The sequence below is a fragment of the Notamacropus eugenii genome, chromosome 3, assembly GCF_028372415.1.
Source record: "Notamacropus eugenii isolate mMacEug1 chromosome 3, mMacEug1.pri_v2, whole genome shotgun sequence".
Classification (NCBI taxonomy): Eukaryota; Metazoa; Chordata; class Mammalia; order Diprotodontia; family Macropodidae; genus Notamacropus; species Notamacropus eugenii.
Window position 1 is genome coordinate 9,756,624 of NC_092874.1, and position 26,267 is coordinate 9,782,890.

A 26,267-nucleotide genomic window follows, 5' to 3' on the forward strand; every position below is an offset into this window, starting at 1 on the left:
TCCATCATATATATGTATGTATGTATGTATGTATGTATGTGTGTGTGTGTGTGTGTGTGGAAGGGACTTCTAGTTTGGTTTGATTCTAAATGAACACTCCTGGGAGAAGGCTTTGAACTTCCTAGTGAAGTGGGCTACCATGGACCAGGCTTATATCTCATTTTCCAGAGCCAACTTAATGCTAATAAATGTTATTTAGCTGGCTGGACTTTGGGCACTATCTAAAGATGTGTTCTAAGAAGCAGCTGGAATCTGACTTGGGAGGTCATAAGGGTAGGAGACAGTGAGCAAGTGGAATCCCTTGGGTGAAGACCTTGGACCAGCTGTTAGAAGCCATCATCCTTCCTCCAGGGGAGGAAGGTCCAGGAATAAGACTTTGCTGACTTACATTTTGTACAGTAACTTTAAATCTACAGAAAATATGTGTTCAATTTTTCAGAATTGGAAGTGACCTCCCAAAGGCCATCTGGTCTAACCTCTGCCTCAACAAGAATCACTGTCCACTGAGATTTCCCAGGAGCATGACCCAAAGCATGCTAGTCTACATGAGACCAGAGGTTTAATGGCAGAAGGCAACTTTTAGTGCCCTCCACCTCATTTTTTCTCCCTTTTTGGGAGTGGAAAACTTTTTATAAGTTGGAGACATCGCTCCCTAGATAATTTTGGAGCAACAAGGGTCTCTTCTGGGATTCTTTCTTTCTTGTTTCCAATCACCAATAATCAAAGGCAAGTGTGAGAAATAAGGAAAGCTGTGCCTTTGTAATTATTTAAGCACTTGACTCTCTGGGGCTCCCATCTTTCAAAAATAAAAAGAAGAGCAGAAGAAAAATTCATCAGGTTTCGTTTTACATGTGTGGAAACTGAGGCCCATGGAGATGAAGCGCCATAGAGTTTTAGATCTAGAGGTGGAAGGGGCCTCAGAAACCATCTAAACCAACTCTTTCATTTTACAAATGAAGAAACCAAGGTCCAGAGAGGCCAAGGTGCTTGCCCAAGGCCACGGAGGGAGTGAATGATAGAGAGGGGATTTTAACTCTGTCAGTCTTTCCACTTTAAGAAGCTAAGTCTTTATTGTCTAAAATGACCCCCCTCGGCTTAAACAGCCAAGTTTTCAAAAATGCTAGATTTCACTCTACTAAAAATTTTAAAATTCTGAATTAATATACATAAAACACTATATATGTATATTTTGTGTGTATATGTTTATTTGTGTGTACATACACATATATCCATTTGCATATGTACATATATACACACAGATACGCATGCATGTGCGTACACAGTATTCTCTGAGATCTTAGGATTAATTATTTATAAAGAAGCCCAGAATGAAAGGTTACCCTCTATTCAACTCAATGAGTTTTTCTTTACTTCTATACTTGGGGTAGTAGGAGAGTCTTTTTCTGGTGAATATCCTACTCAGTCTAAATGAACATCCTCACTTCCTTGAATGGAGACTTTTGATTGAAAGCCTGAGCTGGGGGCCAGACAGGAGGTGCTACGTCATAAAAGAGAAGAAAGCCCCATTTGAATAGGATCAATGATAGTCAATTTTATCTTCATTTACCACAGAGTAAAAATGAACCTACCGCACAAAGGAATGCCTCTAATCAGGCATCTTTTTTATTATTATCGATGTCAACAAATCCTCCCTTTCAGCAGAGAATAGGTAGCAACAAAACACTCTCAGAATTATAGATTGAAAATTGGAAGCTACCTTGGTGGCCATGAAACCCAACCTAGGCCCTAAAGAAATCTCCTCTATGATGATGCCTTTGCTGGGGCAAAGACAGCCCAAAATGAGACTCCTCCTCAGAGGGCTTACAGTCTGCTGTTCCCAGTTCACCCATAGGTGCTATCACCTTACCCACCTCTCTCCATATTCTCTGTACAAACTCAGTGGAAGACCTTGTCAAGCAGCACAGGCCCCATTCTGCACTGGCCAACCCCCACCTCTCTTCTGACAGGAGGGAAGTATTCCAGGTCTCTTTAATAAAAGGCAGTAAAGATAGGATGCCAGGCTTAACTGCAGTCAGAAAGTCCTGGGTTCAAATCCACCTGGCCCTTATTAAACCATGGACCAGGTTCTCCTTTGCTCCACGGTTCAGATTCCTCTCCAAGACTCACATTCCGTACTATAGAAAGGTCCTGCTGTGTCCTATCCTAGTGAATTTACAGATCCCTGACATGTTGATACACCGACCAACAGTCAATAAAAATTTATTAAGTGTCTACTATGTTCCAGACCCTGCGCTAAGCAGTGTTACATAAACATAAAAGTCAGCCTGGTTTGGTGTCAGGTTCACTGGGCAAGACCCATTTGGTTTCTATTTCCAGTGCCTCGTCCAGTGCCAGGTAAATACTTCAGCTGACTTTTTGACTAAAATCCTGCCTTCTAAAAACAAAAACAAAAACAAAACCAACGGACAAAAACACTCTCCCCCTTAACTTCATGTTAGTTTTTCCCTGTTATTTTCATCCCATTTAGCCTATATTTCTCTTATTGGGACTGAGTTATATGCACAGGGTCTTCTTAACCGTGAGCTTCCATGAAAGCAGGAATTGTCTTTGCCTTCCCTTGTATTTCCACATCTTTAGCATGATGCCAAACAGTAGGTGCTTCATGAATGCTTACTGACTGATTGGCTTCTTAATAAATGCTTGTTGATATCAGCTGCATTGAATTGACCTAATCTGAATTAAGCTCATGTTAGAAATGACCGTTTGGGTGACTCCCTCTTTTCAGGGAACAGTCATGATTATAGTAGCTGAGAAATCCAGTGGTATATGCTTCTCAGTCTGGCCTTGGTGGGCATCCTGTTTAGCTCCAGTTTTCATTCCTCTGATTGGAAGGAGGGGAGAGAAGGTGAGGGGTGGGTGGGAGAGGGCCACTGTCTTCTAGAAAGCTCTGTTGGCCTTTGGCTTCCCGGTGATTCATTCAGCAATAGTTGTGTCCCTCCTCTGTTTTTTCACTTCTAGGTCAGCCCAGAAAGCAAACAGTAGAGCTATTTCCACCATCACTTCCCTTTCTGTTCCCTTAGCTCCTCGTCATCCTTCCAGGGCTGCAGTTTTGCACTGGGCCTCCATATGGTGTCCTAAAGGACTTCACAAATCTCCCCAAGGCGCCCTGATCCCTAGGAAGTTGTTACAGCAGGATGCCCCATGGAAGCTGTAACATTAGAAGGGTTTCTGGATTACAGCTAAACCAGTTTTCTACCCACCTCCCCCCATTCCCCACAACCAAATAAAAGGCTCTCCCAGGGTTGGTAACTCTATCTGCTAATTACTGGGCATGTTCCACTCAAAGGACAGAAGGATGGATTTCTTAGAGTCTGTTAGGCTGGATTCTGGGGATTTGACACCTGGCCCCCTAATTTTCCTACTAAGGAGGAGAAAAGTTCTTCTTCTCCCTCCCCCTTCCCTCCCCCCAAAAGCATTCCAGCTTTCTTATTGAATTTGGTTAGATACAATAAGGTGATGATTAAATGCTACCTAGCCTTCCTGTGTATATAAAATGAATTCTTTTCTAATCTCACATCTGCACATTGATTCCTTCTTTCTTAAACTTTTCCCCTACACAGCTTCCAAATTCATATTTTTAAAACACAGATCTGATCATGTCATTTTCTGTCCAATGTCTCCTGTTGGTAAAGATACAAACTGAAGTCCCCATTGTGGCATTTTGACCTCTCCACAGCCTATGTCCCAGCTACCTTTCTGGTTCACTCCCTTCATCAATGATCTGCATCAATTGGGTTGGCCATTAGAACGTAGAGCTCTCTCTCTCTCTCTCTCTCTCTCTCTCTCTCTCTCTCTCTCTCTCTCTCTCTCTCTCTCTCTCCCCCCACACTTCTGTCTTATAGAATTCTGAGCTCCCTTCTCCCTTCTTTCCTCTCCCATCTGAATATTAGTACACTCTCCCTCATGAAATTACTGCCAAATGAAGAGATTATAGCTTTTAGCAGAAATATCCTCATTTTGAATAACATAAGCCATTGGATTTTAACTTCATAGCAGACTGCATTAGACCTAAATGGTGCCCAGGATGTCATTGGTTGCTCAATTCCTACTTGAAATGGCTCCGTGTGCTGCTTATTCTATATAGTGAAGGATAATTGATTCAGATGATCAGTCTCCTTCCCAATTCCTTCCAGCCTCTGTTTCCATTTCACGTCCCCTATCCTGCTGGTGAATGTTGACTGATTATCATGTCCCATTGGTCCATGGGGAAAGTAAATGAATCGTCTTGGAGAGAGAGAACAGAAATAACTGTTGGTTTGCGGAGCTGAGGCCTCAAGGCACGTACTCAGCAATATCTTGGAAGGTGTTTCACATCCCATAAATTGTCCCCTCCCCAACACACACACACACACACATACACGCTCGTGGGTGCATGCATGCGCATACACACACACACACCCCAACAGAAAACTAATCTAACTCCTGGAGGCAAAATGGAAGGATTATAAGTTTAGCAGCAGGGTCCTCATTTTAAACAATATGTCATTGAAATTTGGCAGCCCTTTGTCCCTCCCACCTTCCTTACCTTTGTTGACTAACAGCATGTCCTGATGTAGGCAAACCAGGCATAGTATAGGAAATGATTTAATATTTATTCTGGCACAAGAAAGACAAGAAACCATAAACTGTAATAAAGTCCATAGTCTAGTGTAGCTCTTTTACACACCACACACACACACACACACACACACACACACACACACACACACACACACACGCAAACAGAGAGCTGGAAAGCACCAGAGTTCATCTGGTCCAACCTTCTCATTTTATAGATGAAGTTAGTGACACAAACTGAATCACACAGTCTCTGATATTTCAGAACTTGAAATTGCCACCATTTTGAATTGAACTGAAGGCAGAGAATATGACACCACAAAAAAATGTCCAGTCCTGAGAGTGTCTCTGGACCCAACACGACATGATTTTAAGATCCCTTTCCATTCTCAACCCTTTCACCCTACCTGGAGGCCAATCACTTCATCTCTCTAGGCCTCAGTTTTCTTTTGCCTGTAAAATGAAGGAGTTTAGACCTGGTCTTTAAGTCTCTCCTATCTGTAGGTCTCATGAAATCTTGGATAAATGCACTTTCCTCTGATTGTGGTCCTTTGGACATGACTTAGAAAAAAAATTTTATCTCTCCATGTACCCTCTGGAATGGTTTGACATAGGCAACCAATCAATACACAATTATTGATTAGTTTGGAAGGAGGGGCCCCTCATCTGTTCAAAGAGGTGCCTGGGGGCTTGTGCCAGGATACAAGGCTGCAGACAAAGTCTCTCTCTAGGAGGAGAGAGACAAGAGTATAAAGCATCATTTGTTTTCATATCCAACAGAGATCTCCATCTCTCAGGAGACTACAGAGAGGCCTTGCTTACACTTATTATCCAAAATTATCAAGAGCACAAGGGTAGTGGGTTGTCGACCCACAATACTGGAAGGGAGTTGAAAGAGGAAGCAAGATAGATGCCTCTGCACCTGCTACCCATCTATGGTTCTCAGTGGCTCTTCTTGGCCACTTGGCCTCATTGGCCACTGTGACTAAGACTTTCTCTCTGTTGATTATTTCCCACGTATCCTATCTAAATCACATTTGCATATAGTTGCTCATGCGTTGCCCACACCTGTAGACTTCCACTAAGCAAGAACTTTGTTTTGCTTTGCTTTGCCTTTCTTTGTATCTCCAGAGGGTATCATGGTGCCTGGCATGGAGGAGGAGTTTAATACATGCTTGTTGACTAATTGCCCTGCCATCTTTCTAAGTGATTCAAACAGGAATTCCCTTCTCCCCTGTTAACTGCTGGGCCCAATTCTATGACTGGAAACCTATGAAATAAACAGTACAATCCATTCAATTTAGTAATTTCAGTTTAATTCAGTGCAGTAGATATTTCTGGGAATGGTCACTAGCTTTGAATTATGGAATTCCTCAGTACCCAAATAAATGATTTTGAAGAACACCCAGTGGTCCATGGAAAGCCATGTCACAGGCTTGAGCAGGTATCTTTTCCTGTAATGAGGATGGAATTACACTGGAGAGAGACCTTGAATCTCAAACAGTGGGTGAGGCACTGATATCCATGAAGCAAAGGTGCCACTGACATCCATGTGATGATGAGCAGATGTGAGGAAGGTCCCCAGTATCTTAGGTAGACATCTTGATTTACTGGAAGGCATGAGTGAAGGTCAAAGAAGTGGGGGGGGGGGCATGACAAGTACTAATGAATGCAATGCTCACCTCAAGGAGAACACTCAGTCATCATATGCTTGCTGAAAGACACTGGAGGCAGTCTTGGTTCTTCAATGAATCAGTGATCTCCTATGTGCAGGACCTCCCTTCAGTGGTGCAGACTGTGTTTCATTCACATCTCCTCAGCCAGAACCATTTTTCCCCTTTATCTTGAGTTTGTTTCTTAGTTTTTCCTCTGGCTATAACCATGCAAGATTTCTTCTTCTCCTTCTCCTCTTTCTCCTTTTTCTCCTTCTCCTTCTTCTAAATTTTAAAGTTAATTCATTTATTTTTAGTTTTCAACATTCGCTTCCATAAGTTTTAAATTTTCTCTATCCTCCCTCCCCAAAATGGCATGCAATGTGATATAGATTTTATACATACCTTCCTATTAAACATATTTTCACATTAGTCTTATTGTATAGAAAAATTAGAACAAATGGGAGGAACTATAAGAAAGAAAAAACAAACCAAATAAAAAAGAAAATAGTCTGCTTTGCTCTGCATTCAGACTCCATAGTCTGTTCTCTGGACATGGATGGAATTTTCCATCCTAAGTCCTTTGGAATTTTTTTAGGTCCTTGCATTGCTGAGAAGGGTTAAGGCTATAAAAGTCAGTCATCACAAACTGTGGCTGTTACTGTGTACCAAGTTCTCCTGGTTCTGTTCACTTCACTCAGCATCAGTTCATATAAGCCTTTCCAAGTTTTTCTGAAGTCTGCCTGTTCATTGCTGCTTATAACACAGTAGTATTCCATTACATTCATATACCATGACTTGTTTGGTCACTCACAAATTGATGGACATTCTCTCAATTTTCAGTTCTTGGCCACCACAGAAAAGAACTGCTATAAATAGTTTTGTGCATGTGGGTCCCTTTTCCACTTTGATGGTTTCTTTGGAATACAGACCTAGAAGCGGTATTATTGGATCAAAGGGTATGCACATTTTTATAGCCCTTTTGGCATAATTCCAAATTACTTTCCAGAACGGTTGAATCAGCTCACAACTCCACCAACAATGTGTTGGTGTTCCAGCTTTCCCACATCTCAAATATTTATCATTTCCCTGTTTTGTCATGTTAGCCCATCTGATAGGTGTGATGTGGTTCCTCATAGTTGTTTTTATTTACATCTCTCTAATCATTAGTGATTTAGAACATTTCTTTTTTCATTTAACTATAGATAGCTTTAATTTCTTCCTCTGAAAACTGCCTGTTCACACCCTCTGACAATTTATCAATTGGGGAATGACTTGAATTGTAAATTTGACTCAGTTCTCTATATATTTGAGAAATAAGACTTATATCAGAGATACTAGCTGTAAAAATTATTTCCCAGTTTTCTGCTTCCCTCCTAATCTTGGCTTTGTTTGTACAAAAACTTTTCAACTTAATATAATCAAAATTATCCATTTTGCATTTCACAGTATTCTCTATTTCTTGTTTGGTCATAAATTCCTCCATTGTCCATAAATCTGACAGATAAACTATTCCTCGCTCCCCTAATTTGTTTATAGTATCAGCCTTTATATATAAATCATGTAGTCATTTGGATTTTATTTTGGTATATGGTGTCGGATGTTGGTCTATGCCTAGTTTCTAACATACTATCTTCCAATTTTCCCAGTCTTCTTCCTCCTCCTCCTCCTTCCATTCAGGACATTACACTTTGTAAACTACCATTTCGGAATGGAAGGTGGCAACCAATCACAATTCTTTCCTGATCCACAGACATGAATGTTCACAAGACTGTTGTGTTGCTTGTCTTTCCTTCTGTTTGTTCAGACCAGTGATTCACATCCTCTAAACCATGGCCATCCAGGGACTTGCTGCTTGTTTGAGGAATATTTTAAATTTGTGGAAGCTGAGATCTCATTCAAGAGTCATTCTCAAATAACTTTTCCCAGCCCTGGCACACCTGTGCCTTTGCCTTTTGGGTCTCTTCAGATGTTATTCAGGAGTCACCAACTCTAGCTATTTCTGTTCCTTTATCAATTCCCTTTGTAGAGGAACCCTCTGTGAAATGAGACCCTTGCTCAGTGCTCACCTTTGTGTTATTTTGAAGATTTTCCTTTTGGTTATAAGGAATCAAAATCTAATAAAATATTTTAAAAATAAATAAAATACAAGAAAACATAGAAATAACAGCAATGCCTTTTTGTAACGTTAGCTTCAATTGTCCTCTTATACTTTTAACCCTGGTGTGTGTGTGTGTGTGTGTGTGTGTGTGTGTGTGTGTTATGACTGGGTCAGATCAGTAAGCATTAGTTTCTTTGACCTTAAGTCCAATTTGTCGAAAAAGTTACTCAGCAGTTAACTTATCAGTCTCCAGTTAGCGGAAACTCCTCTTTTGTTGATGAAGCACTGGAATCTGTAAGCGTCCTTGTAAATTTGGACAGAAATGATCTGCATCTGCTGTTTGCAAGATCCATATTTGTAAGACCATGTTTTAATTCCTAAAAGTGCAAGGAAAGGTGACCAAAAGTATAATTTTTGATTGTTTTGAAAAAATCCTTGAGCTCTCCATGATGTTATGGCCTTTTTGAAATCCTCCTGTCCCAAGATGAATTTTATTTACACTTACCAATGCTTTAGCACCTGGAAGGGACCAGGCTCTGGTTAATCTCCATATCAACAACAAATATGCAAAGACTGAACATGAATGAATTTCTCCAGGACGTGTTTCCTAGTCCCACACGGGAAAGACAGAAACTTGCCAACATATTTGTCAGTGAGTCCAAATTACCTATTAAATGGCAATCAGGTGTCAGGCCCTGGGGATTAAAGAAAGGTGAGTCCCTGCCCTCAAAGAGCTTACAATCTAGCAGTGTGTTGATGGACGTTATTTACCAGGCCTTCTTGGTAAAGATGGGAAACGTTGCAGATAATGTAAATAAGTCCCTTTACCCAGGAATGCATTCAGAATCCTTGGGCCACTGTCTTAGGGCCCAGAGAAAGTAGCAGGGACAAAGGTTTAGAGATCAAGAGTGCCTTAGGGTAGAGACATCAAACAAAGGGCCCTTGGGCTGCATGGGACTTACAGCCCTTCCGAGTGCTGCAGGAACAAGATTAAAATATAATTAGAAAAGGTTAACAAAATAAATAAAAATGCAATAAAACATAGATAACATAGACATTTTAAAACTGTCAGTATGTGGCTAGTTGTGATCCCCATATACAGGTTAATGACCTCCATTGGCTTTAGAGGTAAACCGCCTAGAAGATATCTAATCCCCAAGTCCCTCATTTTACAGATGAGGAAACTGAGGCACAGGGGAAGTGACTCTCCCAAGGTCACACAGGTGGCAGAAATAGAATTTGAACCCATTTCTTCTGCCTCATGGGACCGGATTTTTTCTCTTGCGACCCACGACAAGAAGGTATAGTGAACTCCATTTAGTTTTGATGCACGTTGGGAATTTGATTACCCCTTCCCACTTCAACATGCTCCTCTCCCAACTGGCACCTTGACTCATATTTCAATACTCTGAGGACTTGCCATCTTGTTGAAGTATGTACTTTGTCTCTGTCCAAATGTCTGAGACCCCTTTCTGTCTTGAGAGAGCAGGAGTCTGCAGCTAGGCTTACTGTGGTACTTACTACCACTCAGTCCAACTGGCAAGGATCTTCTCCAAAGCCAGTGAGCCTGATCCTTGGATACTAGACTCATTCTCTTCCCAAGGCTGACCTTGAAGCTTGGGGGTACCTTTGAGAGCTAAGCTCCATTGGCACAGACTTGGGGGATACAGACATATCCCTTCCACACCACGAGTATGGGCAAGGTTTAGCATAAACCTGCCACAGACATTTCCATGCTGAAGGAGAGGTCCCAGATCCCCAACTGGGTCTTCTTCTTCCTCAGTTTTCACAGTTTACCCAGATTATCCCATGCCAAAAAGAGGTGTCAGATATGAAAACAGCTGAAATCCAACTGAGCTGGTGGCTCACTTCCGACTCCAACTTAAATGCTGAGGTGTCCTTAAGTCTCAGGTCTTCTTGGTCAACTAAGCTGAGGATTTTTTCCTCCTTTTGTTCCGGTCCAGTGCAAATATTTGCCTATTGGGAAATACACAACTCCTTCTCCTCTTGTACCAGCCATCTGCTGAAAAAGAACCAACGCCCACCTGCAGGGAGACGGATCTAGAGGAGGATCCTGTTTCTTCAGGCACCTCATTCAGGACAACTGATGTTAAGTGCCCAGATTTGTTTGAGCTGCCAGGCACGAAGATTAAGGCTGATAAACTCCCCAAGGGGAGGTGGAATTTGCTGGTGACCATAAAGATTATTCTAAAATTCTTTCAGGGGAACCCTTTCACCTAGATAGGGGACTGGGGGTGTGTCAGGCAAGGGCTAAAATGCTTTCAACTTGCTGTGCTACTGTGGATCAAAAGAATTGGAGCAGGAAAGTACCCTTAAAATCATCTCAGGCATTTCCTTTGTTTTACATATAAAGAAACTGAGGCGCATATAAGTGACCTGATGCCCCTGGATGGAAAATGGACCTATGTCCCAAAATCATAGATTTAGAGCAGAAAGATGCCTTAGAGGTCACTTAGTACAATTATCTTACTTTGCAGATGATGAAACAGACCCAGAGGTAAAAATGCTCACAAAAGGTCACACAGACTTTTTTTAAACCATCTGACTCCAAACTCATTGATCCTTTCATGAGATCACACTGATTTCTCCTCCATGACCTTGAGAGATTTTTAAGAGGGCTAGAAAACATTTGCCCTTGACCATGTCCAGTAGTGTCATTGAACGAAAGAAAGCTGAGAAAGGTGATGAGAGCTGATGCAGAGAGGAAGGAGGGAGGAAGATGCTGGTTTGTCTGTTGAGCTTCTATCTCCTAGCAACACAGGCTCTGAATTCACAATCTTCACTGAAATGCTGGCACTCTCTCCCTTAGCATGGAGGTTTTGGAATCAAGAAAGTTAATCTTTGTGGGAAGGGAGAAGCCCATTGTTTCACCTGAACCCTTTGGGTTTCTTTTTAAAGCAACAGTCCACAGGTTGGAAGACCTACTCTTAGACTGTTGATCCATCCTTTTGAAGTTAACTGCCTGTCTCAAAGCAGGTAGGTGGTACACTGGATAGAAGACTGGATCTGGAGTTAGGAAGTTCTGAGTTCAAAATGGCCTCAGGCATTTACTAGCTGTATGACTCTGGGCATGTCATGTAACCTTGTTTGCCTCAATTCCTCATCTGTAAAATGAGGTGGAGAAGGCAATGTCAAATGAGTCCAGTATCTTTCCCTAAAAACTCCTCATGTGGTCACAAAGAGTTTGATATGACTGAACAGGCTTGCCTCAAACATTGTCCTTGCCCTTTTCTAGAAAAGACGCTCACTGAAAACACGATTAATCTCAGGACCTCTGTTTCTTGGATTTGGGTGGTTTTAAAACAGTGATGCTCCATTCCTAGGCTAACAAACTGATTTCATCTGAGCTGCAGACCAGTGCTAATTGCCAAGGCCTGACCCAAATTGAACTGCCCCTAAAAGATTGCTTGGGAGGATGATTGTATTATATACCTGGAAGGAAATCCAGAAAGCCAGTCCATTGAAGTGTGATGCTCATTCGGAGCACTTTGTTTTAGATGTTGCTTCACCAGATGACAGTTAGGGCTCCAAAAAATCTTGGCAGACCAGAATGCTGGTTGAACTTGAGAAGTCAACAGGTAGGTAATAGGGATAAGATATTCTCTTACTCTTGGGACAGATAATCAGCATCAAAAGTCAGAGTTGTGAATGTGCATGGCTGGACAGCAGCTTTCTCAAAGATTTGCAGGTTTATTGGTATGAGGTACATAATGATGGATAAAGCACTTATTAAATGCCTATTATGTTCCTGGAACTGTGTCAAGTGCTTGGAATAGAAGTACAAGCCAAAAGAAATTCACTTCCTGTCCTCAAGAAGCTTATATTCTAAGATGGGAAGAAAACTCCAAAGAGAGTTGGAAGAGAGGAAGGGGGGAGGCATCTACATAAAGTCAAGGTGGGAGTAAAGAGTTGAGCCAGGTTTAAGGGAGCATGGCTAGAATGACTATTTCCCTCAAATGGAGGGTCTTCATATTACTTACAAGAATAGCAACCAAGACAATGACTCAATTTATTAAGAAAAGCATCGTATCCAGGAAAAGGAAGGCAATTACCATGGTATTCTGTTGCTGAAATAATGTGATCAAATGGGCATCACAGTTTAAGAGGGAGACCTGGATTGTTCTAAGATTCCTAGAGTAGAGAACATGGGGCAAGAGATGGTTGTAGTCAGGCAGGTGAGGAAGAGGGGGAGCATGAGGAAGGGGCACCTGATGGTTCAGAACATGGTCTAATCCTACCTTAAAACATTATTGGACTTTTCACTGTAAGAGAGATTTAGTTGAACACTCCCCCTTTGACTTCCTACCAGTCATTTCATAATATTTTCCAATATTCCACTGCTCCCAGTTTTCCTTTCTTTTTCTTGATATGAATTAATGAAGAAAAACAAAGACCTAGTGGAAATTTGGAATCTATAGGGTCATTCTCTTTTTTTAATTATATATTTTATGACCATAAAACATAAAAAATGATGAAACAGTATTTTGTTAAACATTGTTGTCTTAAAACCTGCTCAGTTGTACTTCTGCATCACAGAATCACATATTTTCTGTGTTGGAAGGGATGACAGAAGCAGTCTAGCCAATCCCATACCTGACCGAGAATCCCTTCAACAACTCCCATGAGAAATGCCTGTCCAGTCACTGTTTGAAAGCCTCCAGTGAGGGAAGACCCATTTCATTCCACTTCTGGACAATTTTAATTCTTGGGAAGTCTTCTTACAAAACAGAGGTTCAGCTTCCTCAAATTGTCCCTTGTCCTGCTTTCTGGGACCAAGCAAACAGGTCTTATCTCTCATACATGGAACAGCCCTTCAAACAATTGAAGACAGTTCTCAGGTCTCTCCGCAGTCTTCTCTTACATTTTACATGGTTGTAGGCCCCTTTAGCATCATGGTCCTCTTCCCTTGGAGGCTTCTCAGTTTCTAAATATCTTTCCCAAAGTGGTACCCCCAGAAACCAACACAATTTGCCAGACATTATCTGACCAAAGCAGAGTGCAATGGAACTCTTCTCTTCCTCATTTTATACATAAATCTTTCTTCAAGCAGACCAATATTTCTTCAGCTTTCTTTTTAAATGTTATGCCAAATTGTTGACTCATACTGAATTTGCAGTGCACTCAAACCTCCAGGCATTTTCACTAGAATTATTATCTATACACACAGGCTTCAACTGTCCTCTTGTAAGGCTGATTTTTAGAACCCCAAATATAAGATTATATTTATCTTTCTATATTTCTGTCTTATTAGGTTCAGCCCAATGGTCTAGGTTTTGAATCCTAACTGTATCACCAACACGTTAGTTACCCCTCCATTCCACCTACAGAATTGCTCAGCATCTTCTTCTCAGTGCCTCCATTCAAGTCACTGATCAAACAGGGAAGCAGTTGGTGGGGCCCTGGCTGCCAGTAGTAAGAGGATCTGGGAAGAATGGTTAGGAAGGAGTGCTTGAGACAGAGAAGTCAGAGGCAATTATAATGTGGGCACTGGGAAATTTATGACTCCTGGGACCCCCATTAGTTCTAAATTTGCAGTCTTATGGTTAACAGACCAGGGCTGTGACAGGATATGTCCCTGGGGCATCCCTCTCCTCCAAAATGACTTTGATCTTTATGTTAATTATTTCAAGTTATATATATATATATATATATATATATATATATATATATATATATATATATATATATATATATATGTCTAAGAAAACAGTTGATGTATAAGACATTAATGAAGTTTGGAGACTGGGAGCTTACATTTAAAAAATATATATTGCATATACATGCATGATGTGATTAGACGTGTTACCTGACTAGTAAACTCTGCATTGAACTAACCTGCTATTGATCAGAGCTGACCAGAGTTAATCCATCATCTTACAGTCAGTTACATCTCAAAAAGAGGACCTGAACCCAAGTGTTTCTGACTTCAAAGATGGTTCTTGGTGTTCTGCATACACATTTCAATTAATTTTAGTGCTTATTAAGTAACTTCTAAGGGAGAACATGCGATTCCAATTTCTTGGGAGCTGGGGTGAATTGCTTCATATGATAGGATAGAAATGAGCTTTGCCTGCAGCTGCCTGGCATCATCCATTCTTCACTGGGAATTTTTACTGAGACAATTCCACATTACAAAGAAATCCAAGACAGTCTTACAATTGCTGTCCAAGGTGCCAAGTAGGGACTGGATGGTGGTTGCCATTTTATGGGTCAATGTCAGCTTTGGTCCTGCCACTATCAGATCCATTACCATCCAGTTATTAGTCTCCCATGCTACTGATCAGTCAAATTAAATGAACTACTTTGTATATTATAGCTTATAGGCCCTGACACTAACCTGCTCTAGGGGGTCACTCTCTCACTTAGAAAGTCCCAAACACAACTTTCAAAATACTGGAAGTCAGAGAATAAGCCCTCCCACAAAGGTCCCTATGTACTTGCATTGTGGCAACCCCCATTAGCCTCTAATCAAATAGTTAATATGCTTTAAAGTTTTAATATGCTTTAAAGTTGAGAGGATCTCTGTGTACATGCCCCTGTACGGCTTGGTATGTCTTCTTCACCACTATTTATAACTCCTTCTGGATGAGTCGTAAGGCTTTCTTCATGTTTTCTATTACTGAAAGGAGAGCAAGAAAAGGTTGGATTTTTAACAAGTTGAAATAGGCATATTCAGTTTCACCTTCCATGTATGCCATTCCAATGTCTAATATAGAACTGCTGACATCAATAATTTATGAACAGTCATCTAATATAGGAAAAAAATGACACCAAGTTATGTTATGTAAGCTCAAGGGTTTTGAGACATCATCAAAGGAAGCAGGGTGATTTGAATGTTACTTGTCAATACAGCAGGGTTTCTATGGAGTGGATCTTCCTGTCTATCAAGATCAATTTTTGTAGTTCCTTAAAGTCTTGATCTGGTAGTGGTGAAAAGAATCATAACTACGGTCTGGTGACTAGGGCTTTGTCCAAGGTGTTTCCTAACACCTCCCTGAGAATAACCCCCATTCCTTTGTTGATCCTCTCTATTCACTCCCTAATCCAGGTGGTTGAAGGTTCTCATTGTTCACCAGACAAACCTTTGGGTTTGGGGTCAGACTCTTTGGATGATGGGTGGCCCTATCTTCCAGCTCCACTGTATCTTATCAGAGTGGGCCACCTTCACCCCCCCCATCTTTATCCTAAATGATAGATTCTGGTAGGCAACATTCTTTTTGTAGGTATGGTATTATGTTAAATACCCATCTTACAAGGTTCACCAAACAGTGATCATTGCTAAATATTTGAATCAATTTTCCCAACAAGATTACATGGCATCCCCTTTATCTGTGAGACTTTTAAAATGATCAAGGAATCACTCTTTCCCCCAAATCTCAAGAGAATCTGTGCAGATACTTACACACTGGCAAATCTTGGGGTTCATATGTGTAGAGTCTATTAGAGTATCTCCCAGTGATGTCAGCTCTGACTGTTAAAGAGGGATCTGTTCCAAAGGAATAAACGTATAATTACATGTACTCAGGACACATGGTCTGGAAGGATGAGAAGGTTTTCTAATAGAAGAGAAGCTTTATGAGGGCAGGGATCTCTTCATTTCAGTCTTTGTATACCTACCACAGAACAGTACCTTGCATATAGTGGACACTTAATAAATGCTCTTGGACTGAATAGTATCTTAAATGCAGAAACATCACCTCACAGGATGAGAAATTGCTGGGGGATGGGCGTGTACCATTATTGTTAGAGATGTTAAACACACTTCCAGGAAGAAGGTTGCAGGTGCTTCACAATACTCCAGAGTGCAACCAGAACCAGATTAAAATGTAATTGGGAAATATTTATCAAAATAAATAAAATACAATAAAACATAGACAATGTTAATGTGTGTTTTTTTAAGTCAATATGCTGCCCTCAGGGATCCTCATGTCCAGCTTAGTGACCCCCATTTCCATTGAGTATAACTCTACTAATCTTCACTATAGGAAGGAATAACAGGGAATTAGAACTCATAGACCTGTAAAGGACCTCCGAGGGCATCTGCTTGATTCCCATCATTCTACAGATGAGAAAACTAAGACCCAGACTCTATTTACATTTAATTATAGAACTGTAAGTAAGTGACAAATGAGCCATTTTGAGATGAGTAAAGTTGATATCTTTTCACTAGAGATGAAAAGATCCTTGAATTGGGACTTTCTTTTTTTAGGAAAGGTAGAGCACCAAATACTTTAGAAATGTTGCTTTGAAGCAAGGATGCATTTGAAGTTTATATATATATGCACATATACATACCTACCCACAAACATGATTCGAGGCACATACTGCCCATCAGGTGACAGGTTCTTGTCAGTGGTTTCATGCTAGTGGTAAGAGAAGAGAGGCAGAAAGATTAAATGGAAGCTCACTTAGTAATTTTTGTCCTTCTTTGTATAGCTCATTTTTTAAAAGCATAAATGAATCAGGCTTTAAAATAAACTGGAGCTCTTGACTGAAAATAAAATACACTAAATTAAGTATAATTTTCTCATCTCATAGATGCAAACCAACAACTAGTCTATGATGGTTTATGGTCTGAGAGATTTGCCTGAGAAATAGAAAAAAAATTGAGTGACTTGTCCAAGGTCACACAGTCTGGATGTGTCAGAGAGAGGACCTGAACCTGTGGACTCTAAGGCCAAACCTTTATTCCCCATGTCCCACCGATTCTATGATTTTGTCCATCATAATAAAAACAAACATGAACACAAAAGCAGACCTCATCATTGGAATTTCCCATTGGAAATTAATCCAGCATATAGATTTTACCCACCATGAGGTTGAGCATGACAAAGCTAGTTTGAGCCATTTTCTGGATTTCATCACTCTTGGCAAAGACATTCTTTAAGGCTGAAAGGACAAAAGAACTAGATTTTTAAAAAAATATCAGTCTTGTGCAGCCCTGGTTCCCCAAACTCTTATTGATAAGCATAGTGATTTGATTCTACATCTTGGAAGGACAGGCAGGTCAGATCTTTATCATTGCTCTACCCTCTTTTTCCTCCTTTTGCCTTCACCTCCCCCCCATGTATCTTTATTTTAGTGCCAACTATAACAAAGGATGAGCTCTCATTTACAAGGCACGTAGCTTCATAAGTTCATGTCACAGTAGACCAAAAGTTTGTATTTTCAAGTGAATTATTTTTAGATTTCAATTATTATTTCTTTCCTTTCACTTTTTTTTGTACCCTATGCTCTTGAATGAGGTTATCTGCTATCAATATGGGGCCTGGGGGCTATTGATGATTGCCATATGGCTCAAGATGTTTCTTCAGCCAGAGCAGACCAGGGTGATACATGGTCTGCTTTTTCTATCCTTAGTTTTGAGTACACTAAATTCATTAGAATTCCAACGGGGGCCTCGCTCCTTCATTTTTGAAAGCTCACAGGTGTGAGATCTCTGACATTACCTTGGCAGTATTGACAGTGCTCCAGGTGATGAATGACCATCAAGGGCTTGTTACTAAATAAAGCAAGCATGAAGAACTTCCAGTTAAGGCATAGACTTTCCTTTGACTTGGGAGAATGCACAATGATGGTTAGTTTTTTAGAGTCAAACTTAGTAGTAAGGCTTGGTTAACTAATACAGCAGCAGAGTGTAATCTCCTTGAGGGTATGGACATTTAGTTTTTATCTTTGAGTCCCCAGTGTCGAGCAGAGCTCTTAGGACATAGTAGATGCTTAGTAAATATTTATTTGATTTAATTGAACCAAAAAATAAATCAGTAACATCTGATTTTCTGAACAAAATCAACACATTCCAATTTTGGTTTATAGACTAACTGGGAGCAATCTGTTACGTTCCCTTCAGGGATAGCCAGGATGATTCTGCAAGATACTTATTCCCCAGAGACTTCCTTGATTTTTGTGTGTAATTTTAGGAGACAGATTTTAGTCTTTCCCAAAGATATAGTTCAACTGATTTTAAAAATATCAATCAATCATTCAGTTAGGAAGCATTCATTAAGCACTTATTAGGTGTCAGGTACTGTGCCAAATACTGGGAACACAAATACAGAAGGGGAACAATCCTCACACTCAAGGCACTCGTATTGCATCAAGGAAGATGATAGGTACACATATAATACACAAATGTCTACATGGGTATGCATATAAATAAATACCCAGCATAAAGGGAAAGCAGCTAAATGCAAAGTAGTTGGGGAGACAGGGCTCTAGCTATTGCGTGGAATCCAAGGAGGATTAATGGAACAAGTGGCACTTGAACCGTATCTAAAAAGAAGAGAGGGATTTTTCGTATTAGCGGTGAGGAGGCAGCGTATTCCAGGCAGGGAACACTGTTGGGGAAAATGTGCAGAGATGGCAGACGGAGTTCCCTGTGTGAAGAACAGAAGGAAGGCCAGTTTATCTGGACTGTAGAGTGGAGAAAAAATGAGAAGGGATTGTTGGTGTCTGTTCTTTCAGATTGAGATTCTAAGACGTTTCCATTTGCAGTCGGATGAGTGATACCGGCTTGGTGACCCCTTTCTTTTTCATATTCCTTCTGAAATGGAGAAAATGTACAATTTCTTTAATTCTATGTGGGCTAGACGATCTCTAAGGTAGTCTCCAGCTTTCCAACTTCAAGACCTGAAGGTACTTAAATTCTTTAGTGAAAACATGAGTGACACAATTGAAACAGCACAATAAACTGATCGAGGTCAGGTAGCTATATTCTTGATGGATTCTATTTCACCTGCTTGGCCTTATAGGACCCAGCAAGGACCAACAGATGGGAGCTGCAGGGAGGCAAATTTCAATTCATTACAAGGGAAAGCTTCCCAGAGTCAGAGAATTTCTGAGAGGGAAGGGATCATCAAGATACCTGGTCCAAGCCTAGGTCATCAGTGCTCTCCTCTCTTGCAATCACAATGAGAGGATCAGCTTCCAAGCTTTTTATTTTTTTCTCACTGTTACTGAGTGAGAACCCACTGACCCCATGGCAGCACATTCTGCTTCTGAATAGCCATGTCCTAGGGAGCTTACATTTCTATTCAGCCTCAACTGAAACTCTTCCATCACTACTCATTGTTCCTCATCTGTCCTCCAGGATCTGGTGCACCAAAGCTAATTCCTCTTTTTCTTGGCAGGTTTTAGAGCACAGTTATCCCTTACACATCACAGGCTTTAGGGGCATGAAACTCCACAATCTGGAAAGTGCACATATAATTTTTTGCCCCTCCCTTTGTAACAGAAGTCTGAATTATTATGGTAGTAAGAGGTAAAACATGTTGATATTATACAATATTATACATATATTTTATACATTTCTGAGTTTCTAAACATTTTCTGTTCTGTGTGCTGGCCTTTGTGTGTCATCTGTGACTTCCACAAAACTCCCTCCAAATTTGCATTTAATTTCTTATGCTGACCCATGACATACCAAAACTCTGAAGGAGAAAATCATGAAGTGAAAGGGATAGCTGTGCTTTATTATGGTCATCCCACAAGCCTTCTCTTCTCCAGACTAAACATTCCGAGTTCCTTTGGCTCATTCTTTCATGGCACCAACTAGAAGACCTCCATTATCCTAGTTACCCTCCCCTGGTCTTTTTCCATCTTATCAATGTCCTTTCAAAATACAGTTTCTAGAATGGAACAAAATACACTCTATGCAACTGGATCAGGGCAAAGTGTAATGGCACCACTGCTTCCTCGTTCCTAGAAACTAATGCTTCTCTGAAAGCAAATGATTTAGCTTTGTCATACCGTTGACTTATACTGAGTTTCGAGACCACAATCTTTTTTTTTTTTCACATGAAATGCTGCTTAACCACAGCTCCCCAGATTGGACTTGAGAAGTTGATTTCTTGGATCCAACTGTAAGATTTTACATTTTCATCCTTAATGATTATTACTGTCCAGATGAGCTGCCTTGAGAGTTCCCTTTGGTATAAATGGTGGGTTTCTGGGAGAAACTTTTGGGGGATTCTGCAGTCCAGGATTGCTATTTCAAGAAGGAACTGGTCTGGATGACCTCTGACCGCAGGTACACGGATAAATGTTTAACCGTTGCACATGGCACATATTTATGTTTGATCTGCATTCTTAATATTTTCTGTATTATCTTCTTAAGTCAAAAACAATCAAGAGGACAATGAATTTGTTCCCTGCTTTGACAGTTTACGAGGTGCAAATGTTCATGTTGAAAATTTAACTGTGGGAGCTGGTGAGAGATGACTTCCAGTAAGCCCTCACTTCTGAGGCTCCTTCCCAGACCAGGAAGGAACCAACACACTATCTGTTGTCACTCTGTCATTTAACACCAATGATCCCAATGAATTTAAATATCTTTGACTTATCTTGCATGTTACACACTGATGAACATTAGATTCTCTGTGAAAATGGTAAAAAATAAAAATGCTCAGATAAGCGTGAAGAACAAAATAGCCCAAGTGGGAAGAGGTTCTGTTTTGGGAAGCTATTTCTGGGAGGAAAGGAATATCTAGTGTTAGAACTGGAAAGGACAGGGTCCAGAATTCCCATTTTATGGATAAAGAAACAGAAACCTGAGACAGTGGGTGACTTCCACAGAAGCACAGTTAGAAGAAGAAGGGGATTCAGCTCTTCTGACTCTCAACCCTCAACTACTCATGTGTGCATGTGTATGCATGTATGTGTGTATATGCACACACATATATACCATCCCCCTGGGTGTACCCACTAGAAGAACGGGGAACCTCTGTTTCTCTCTTTTTCTCTGTCTCCCCCCCTTTTCTTTTTCTCCCCTCCTTTCTTATTCTCTCCACCCTCTCTATTTCTCTCCCCACTCTGTGTCTCTGTCTGTCACACACACACACACACACACACACACACACACACATTTTTAACTTGAACTTGAGATTTAATTCTCATAGGAATTCTCACTGAGGATCCTCTCTACTTTGCAATTAATGGTCCTAGAGACTTTCTCAGAGTATGGAGAGGCTGCTTGGTTCTCTCTCTTCCACCCCTCCATCCCCACTGTCACGTAGCCAGAGTCAAGATTTGCTCTGTCCTTCCTCTGAAGAAGCTTTGCATCCTCTGTTTCTCAATGTCTTGAATATAAATACACACAAGGTAATTTTGTTGTTGTTGGGGGTTGAGAGTGGGGTGGAACTAGTGATTGAAAGTGTCAGGAGGCTTCAGGTTGCCTTAGAGTTAGTGGCATATTTTCAAACCAGTTTTGAATGAGTTCTTTACCTCTTCTTGGCTTGGAAGAGCCCCTCTTCATAAGTCTGCACCCAAGTGATGTCATCTCCCCATCCTGAAGTAGAAACAGAAAATGCATCTAACAAGTAGTTACTATGGAATAATATTAGTAAGAAGAAGAACAATTATATTTATACATTTTATAACCACAAAAGCATACACACACATGCACGCATGCACGTGCACACACACACACACAGACACACACACACACACACACACACACACTGATTTCCTTTGATCCTCCAGGCACTGGGATATGGTGAACTTGGTCATTGAGGCAGAAGAATTGGGCTGATTTTGTTTTTATGTTGTCCTAAGCAAAATACATCTCTGCTCTGAGCTTCAGTTTGCTCATCTGTTAAAAGAGGATCAATAAGTCTAGCTCTGCTTAGCCATAGTTTGTTTTCAACCTCAAAAGAAAAAAGGAATGTGAATAACTCACACACCAGTGAAGTATTATTTCATCAGGTTGTGTGACCTTGGAGAAGTCATTCACCTCTCACCCTCCTGAGCATCCTCATCTGTAAAATGAGGAGCTTGACCTAGATGGCTCTGAGATTCCTTCCTGCTCTTAGTGCTATCATACAAGCATTTTCAAGGTATGGGGAGCTGACCACATAGCTGGAAGGGGCACCTCTTGGACTCCAGTCCCAGGGTTCTTTGCACCATCCATCTTGGTCTCTCTAAGCTATAAGTGTATGATAAGTGCTTGAGAAGGTCAAACTATTGGATGCCTAGGTGACTTTGTGGTCTCACTAATGTCACCCTCCCCGAGGTCCAATGGAAACCTCTCCACATCTTCTCTTTCTCTCATGTGATCGTTAACAGTCATCTCTCTCTCCCTTCCTCTCCCCCTGTCTCCACTTCTGTCCCTCTCTGTATCTGTCTCTCCCTCCCTCTGCCTCTCTGCCTCTGTCTCTCTCTCTCTCCATCTCTGTCTTTCTGTCCCTCTGTCTCCTCTCTCTCTCTCTCTCTGGAAACTTGAACCCAGGAAGTTAAATGGCTTGTCCATGGTCATATAACTGATAATCATTTGAAGACAAATTCCTGACACCATAGTGCCACTGCAGCAGTCCTGGTCAAGACTTCCCTCTTCTCTGGTACCTGAGGACCTGAACCTCAGTTTCCTCACATAATTTTTTTCCAGTCTTTCTGTCCAAGACTACCATTCAGTCACCAACTCCAGCCCTAGCTGTGCCCTGGGTTTTGTGACTTCTCTGATTCTCTGTTAATTCAAGGGAGAGTAACACTTGGCATGCTTGAGGTAAAGAAGAAGTGTGACCTTGATCCCATGCCCACTTTCAATGTCATGTCCACTCATTTCCCTATTGTGTGTCCTCATGTAACCCCTGGCTGCCCAGATCTCCTCCAAAGCCTGCATCCCCCAGGCTCCAGCATCACCCCTTGCATTCCACTCCAAATTCAATCTTTTTATTCCCTCCAAGCCCTGCTTTTGACAGCTTATCAATAGATGACAATGGGCACAGGGACAACCACTAGAGCAAGAGTTCTCCCAGATTATATTTCTTCACCTGGCACAGGTACCTGATTGCTTAAAAAGCTTCTTGGCAAGTGACACCCCACTTGGACATAGCTTACGCCTAAGATGTCTGGTGATTTAGAACATGTTGTATAATTAGAATATGGATGAAAAATGAGAAAATTTAAATAATTCCCCCCCTTTTCCCCCAATTGGCCAAAGAGTTTAGAGAAATAGATGTCATTACACATACAACCTCTGGAGAGGGTCTGAGGAGCACTCTTGTCCTTCATGGCAGCCATGGCAAGGTTGGCAGAGGCAGCCATGAGCAGGAAGAAGAAGGACAAAACTGACTGTGGCATCCTTTCTTCTAGAGGAACACAATGGGGCCCCCTTTGTGCTGCAAAAGAAAGGATGATGGGAAGGGTTTTTTATCATTTTGGCAATCAATCAACCAATCAATGCCAGCAAATATTTATTAAGCACCTATTATATTCCAGGCACTGTCCTAAGTACTGAATACAAAGAAAAAGCACCAACAGCTCCTAGAAGCTCTTGGTCTTATTCGGGGACCAATACATGTACTTAGTATGTACCCCAATATCATCCAGAGTAGTTACAAGGTAATGGGAGGGGTGTGTGTCTTACAAGCTGGGAGGACCAGGAATAACCTCATGTAGAAAGTGATGATCTTAGTTTTGAAGATGTTTCAGGCATGAGATACAGCCAGTGCAAAGGCATGGAGATGAGGATGGAATGTGGTACATGATCTATAGCAAGAAGGTCAATTTGAACTGTTTTAGGTGCTGAGAATTCAAAGGCAAAAGATAAAGAGGCTGTCTCTGCCTTCAAGAGGATTACTTCCTTCAAATAAAGGGAGAGGCCTTGTACACATATACATAGCTATAGACAAAATAAAGCCTTTCAGAAATGGGATTGTGTCAGGAAGGTCCCTGTGAGATGCAAATTAGGAAATGAACTAAAGAGAAGGAGCAAATGCTATGCATTATTTTTAAAAGAAGAAGAAGCACAGGTTGGGGGTGGGGGTGAAGAGATTTCTTCTTTCATTCCATTCACTTATAGCTTTGACAGACAATCAGTAATTTTCTATTTTCTCTCTCCTTCTGCCATTCACTTTAGGGCAATCTTTTCACATATGAGGAAGCCTTTATATTGACCAGAATTTTTAAAGAATGCCCCCACCTTGAGACAGATAGCATCACAGAAACTCAAAATCTCAGGGTTGGTAGGAACCTGAGTGTCCTCTACTTCAAGCCACACCTAGAAAAGTATCCTTTCTCCAACAAGACATCATCCATCTTGGGCTTGGAGACTTGCCTCCATGTTCCCCCCTCATCGTTCTCCCCTTCCTTCTTTTTCCGACTGCCTATGAAGTTGAACCTATGATCTTCAGAGTCAGAATATTTCACTTTGGGAGAGCTCAAAGTATTATCACTTGAAAAAGCCTTCCTTAACCCTACACTCGTCTCTTTGTGACTTCCTCTCTTTACTCTTGTTTCTACCTTCTGGGACCAAGCAGAAGAAGTCTTACCTCGGTAATTGAAGTCAGTTCATTTCCATGCCTCTTCCCACCCCAGACCAAGTGTTTTCTTCTTCAGGCTTAACAGATGTTATTTCTTCAACTAATCCTAACAAAGAATGTGCTCAACGCTCTTTAGCAATCCTGTTGACCTCCAAGTAACCATGCCCTTCCTAATCTTTGGTTACCAAAATGATCACAACATTAGAGATGTGGTATTCAGAGCAGAAGACAGTGCTGAGACTGTCATCACCCACTTGTGTCTGGAATCTCTGCCTTTCCTCTCAAAACCCAAGAAGAAATTGGCTTTTGTTTCTGCCTTATTTATTGATATTGACCTTGAAATCTATGTTCCCACTCAGACCTCCCTCAGAAAAATCACTCTCCAGCCATGATGCTCTTGTCCTGTAATTGTGTGGCTATTTTTTTAAAAAAATCTTTATATTTATCTCAATTACATTGCATCTAGTTTAATCTCCTTCACCATTTTTACCTTTAAAAAAATTCATTTCTCTTTGCTGAGTTCTCTGTGATTCTGCTGCCCACCATAGATGATGCAAAGGAAAGAAAATTGTTAGCCAAGTCTGATGGCCAATCATTATGCTCTCAACGTCTCAGACTAGAGATGCTCTACCACCTCCAACTCCACCTGGATTACTTTGTATCTTCTTTGCATGATTTGTTTGTGGAACATAAACAGCAAAGGTAACTAGTGGAGGAGCAAAAGTAGCTAGTCCCTTATGGATGGGAAGGATGCTTATATTTCATTTACAAGTCATTTCCATTAAATAATTTGGCAAAGTTCTCCCACTCAAACATCAAATACTAAATACAATATAGTTTGATCCTTGAAATGGAAATGTTTGCTTACCTTAACCGATCAAGGCTCCTGGTAGAGTTTTTTCTCTCCTGAATGTGCCCACTTCAGCATGGATGAGGATTTATAGGCACAAAGCAACACCTAATCCACAGACCCACCTACCTGGTGACAAGGGGGGATTCACTTGCAGAATTTCAGAATGTGACTTGTCTGAGAACCTCTGTGTCCTTCTCCCTGCTTCTCATGCCTCCCTGTGGGGAGCTTGTCTTTCTCCCTGTCTAATCTCAGATCAGATGTCACTCATTAGAAAGCCAGGTCTGTGCTTTTGGTCCTTCTCTCCCCACCCCCCAGCCCTGGACCTCAAACAGCCTCTTTGGCTGAAGTTCAATGAAAAAAGAAACCAGCAGTTGAATGATGGGCCTCTCTGAACATCATTGTTCCTGGGAATGGGCAAGCTCACTGGTCTTTAGAGACTGGCTGGAAAGTGAATGAATGTGAGCATCTCGGCCCCAAGGAATGGAGTGAATAACTGCAGACAGCAATTTCTTTGACAGATAAAATTAGGAGTAAAAAAAGCCAACTTTTCCTAATTCTTCAACTGTATTTAATAAACAGAGGGCAATATCTCTGGACCGTTTGGAGCTTATTTCTCACCTTCCTTAGAGGGAAGTGAGTTACTGGGATGTGAATTTTTTTCTCTCTTTGATTCTTACAAAGACACATGTGGTTCAAGGAAGAGAGTGCTGGCCTCAGTACCATCCCATACAGTCCCCAGACCTGGAGGCTGGAGAGAGTTACAAAAGCAGAAAATATTTTCAAAGGGTGAAAAAGGGAGAAAAGCT

The 26,267-nt window shown here is 41.1% G+C and overlaps 1 protein-coding gene across 1 annotated transcript in view; it reads right to left on the reverse strand.

Annotated features, from left to right (window-relative positions):
- Nucleotides 1–14,795: 14,795 nt before the first annotated feature.
- Nucleotides 14,796–26,267, reverse strand: part of LOC140531354 (anterior gradient protein 3-like) — a 59,913-nt gene continuing 48,441 nt past the window's right edge. The window contains exons 2-8 of the mRNA XM_072650331.1: nt 23,322–23,465; nt 21,574–21,637; nt 17,802–17,854; nt 17,165–17,241; nt 16,652–16,715; nt 15,755–15,838; nt 14,796–14,971 (exon numbers count right to left, since the gene is read on the reverse strand). Coding sequence (XP_072506432.1) covers nt 14,922–14,971; nt 15,755–15,838; nt 16,652–16,715; nt 17,165–17,241; nt 17,802–17,854; nt 21,574–21,637; nt 23,322–23,465 — 536 coding nt within the window. The 3' untranslated portion in view covers nt 14,796–14,921. The remainder of the gene's footprint in view (nt 14,972–15,754; nt 15,839–16,651; nt 16,716–17,164; nt 17,242–17,801; nt 17,855–21,573; nt 21,638–23,321; nt 23,466–26,267) is intronic.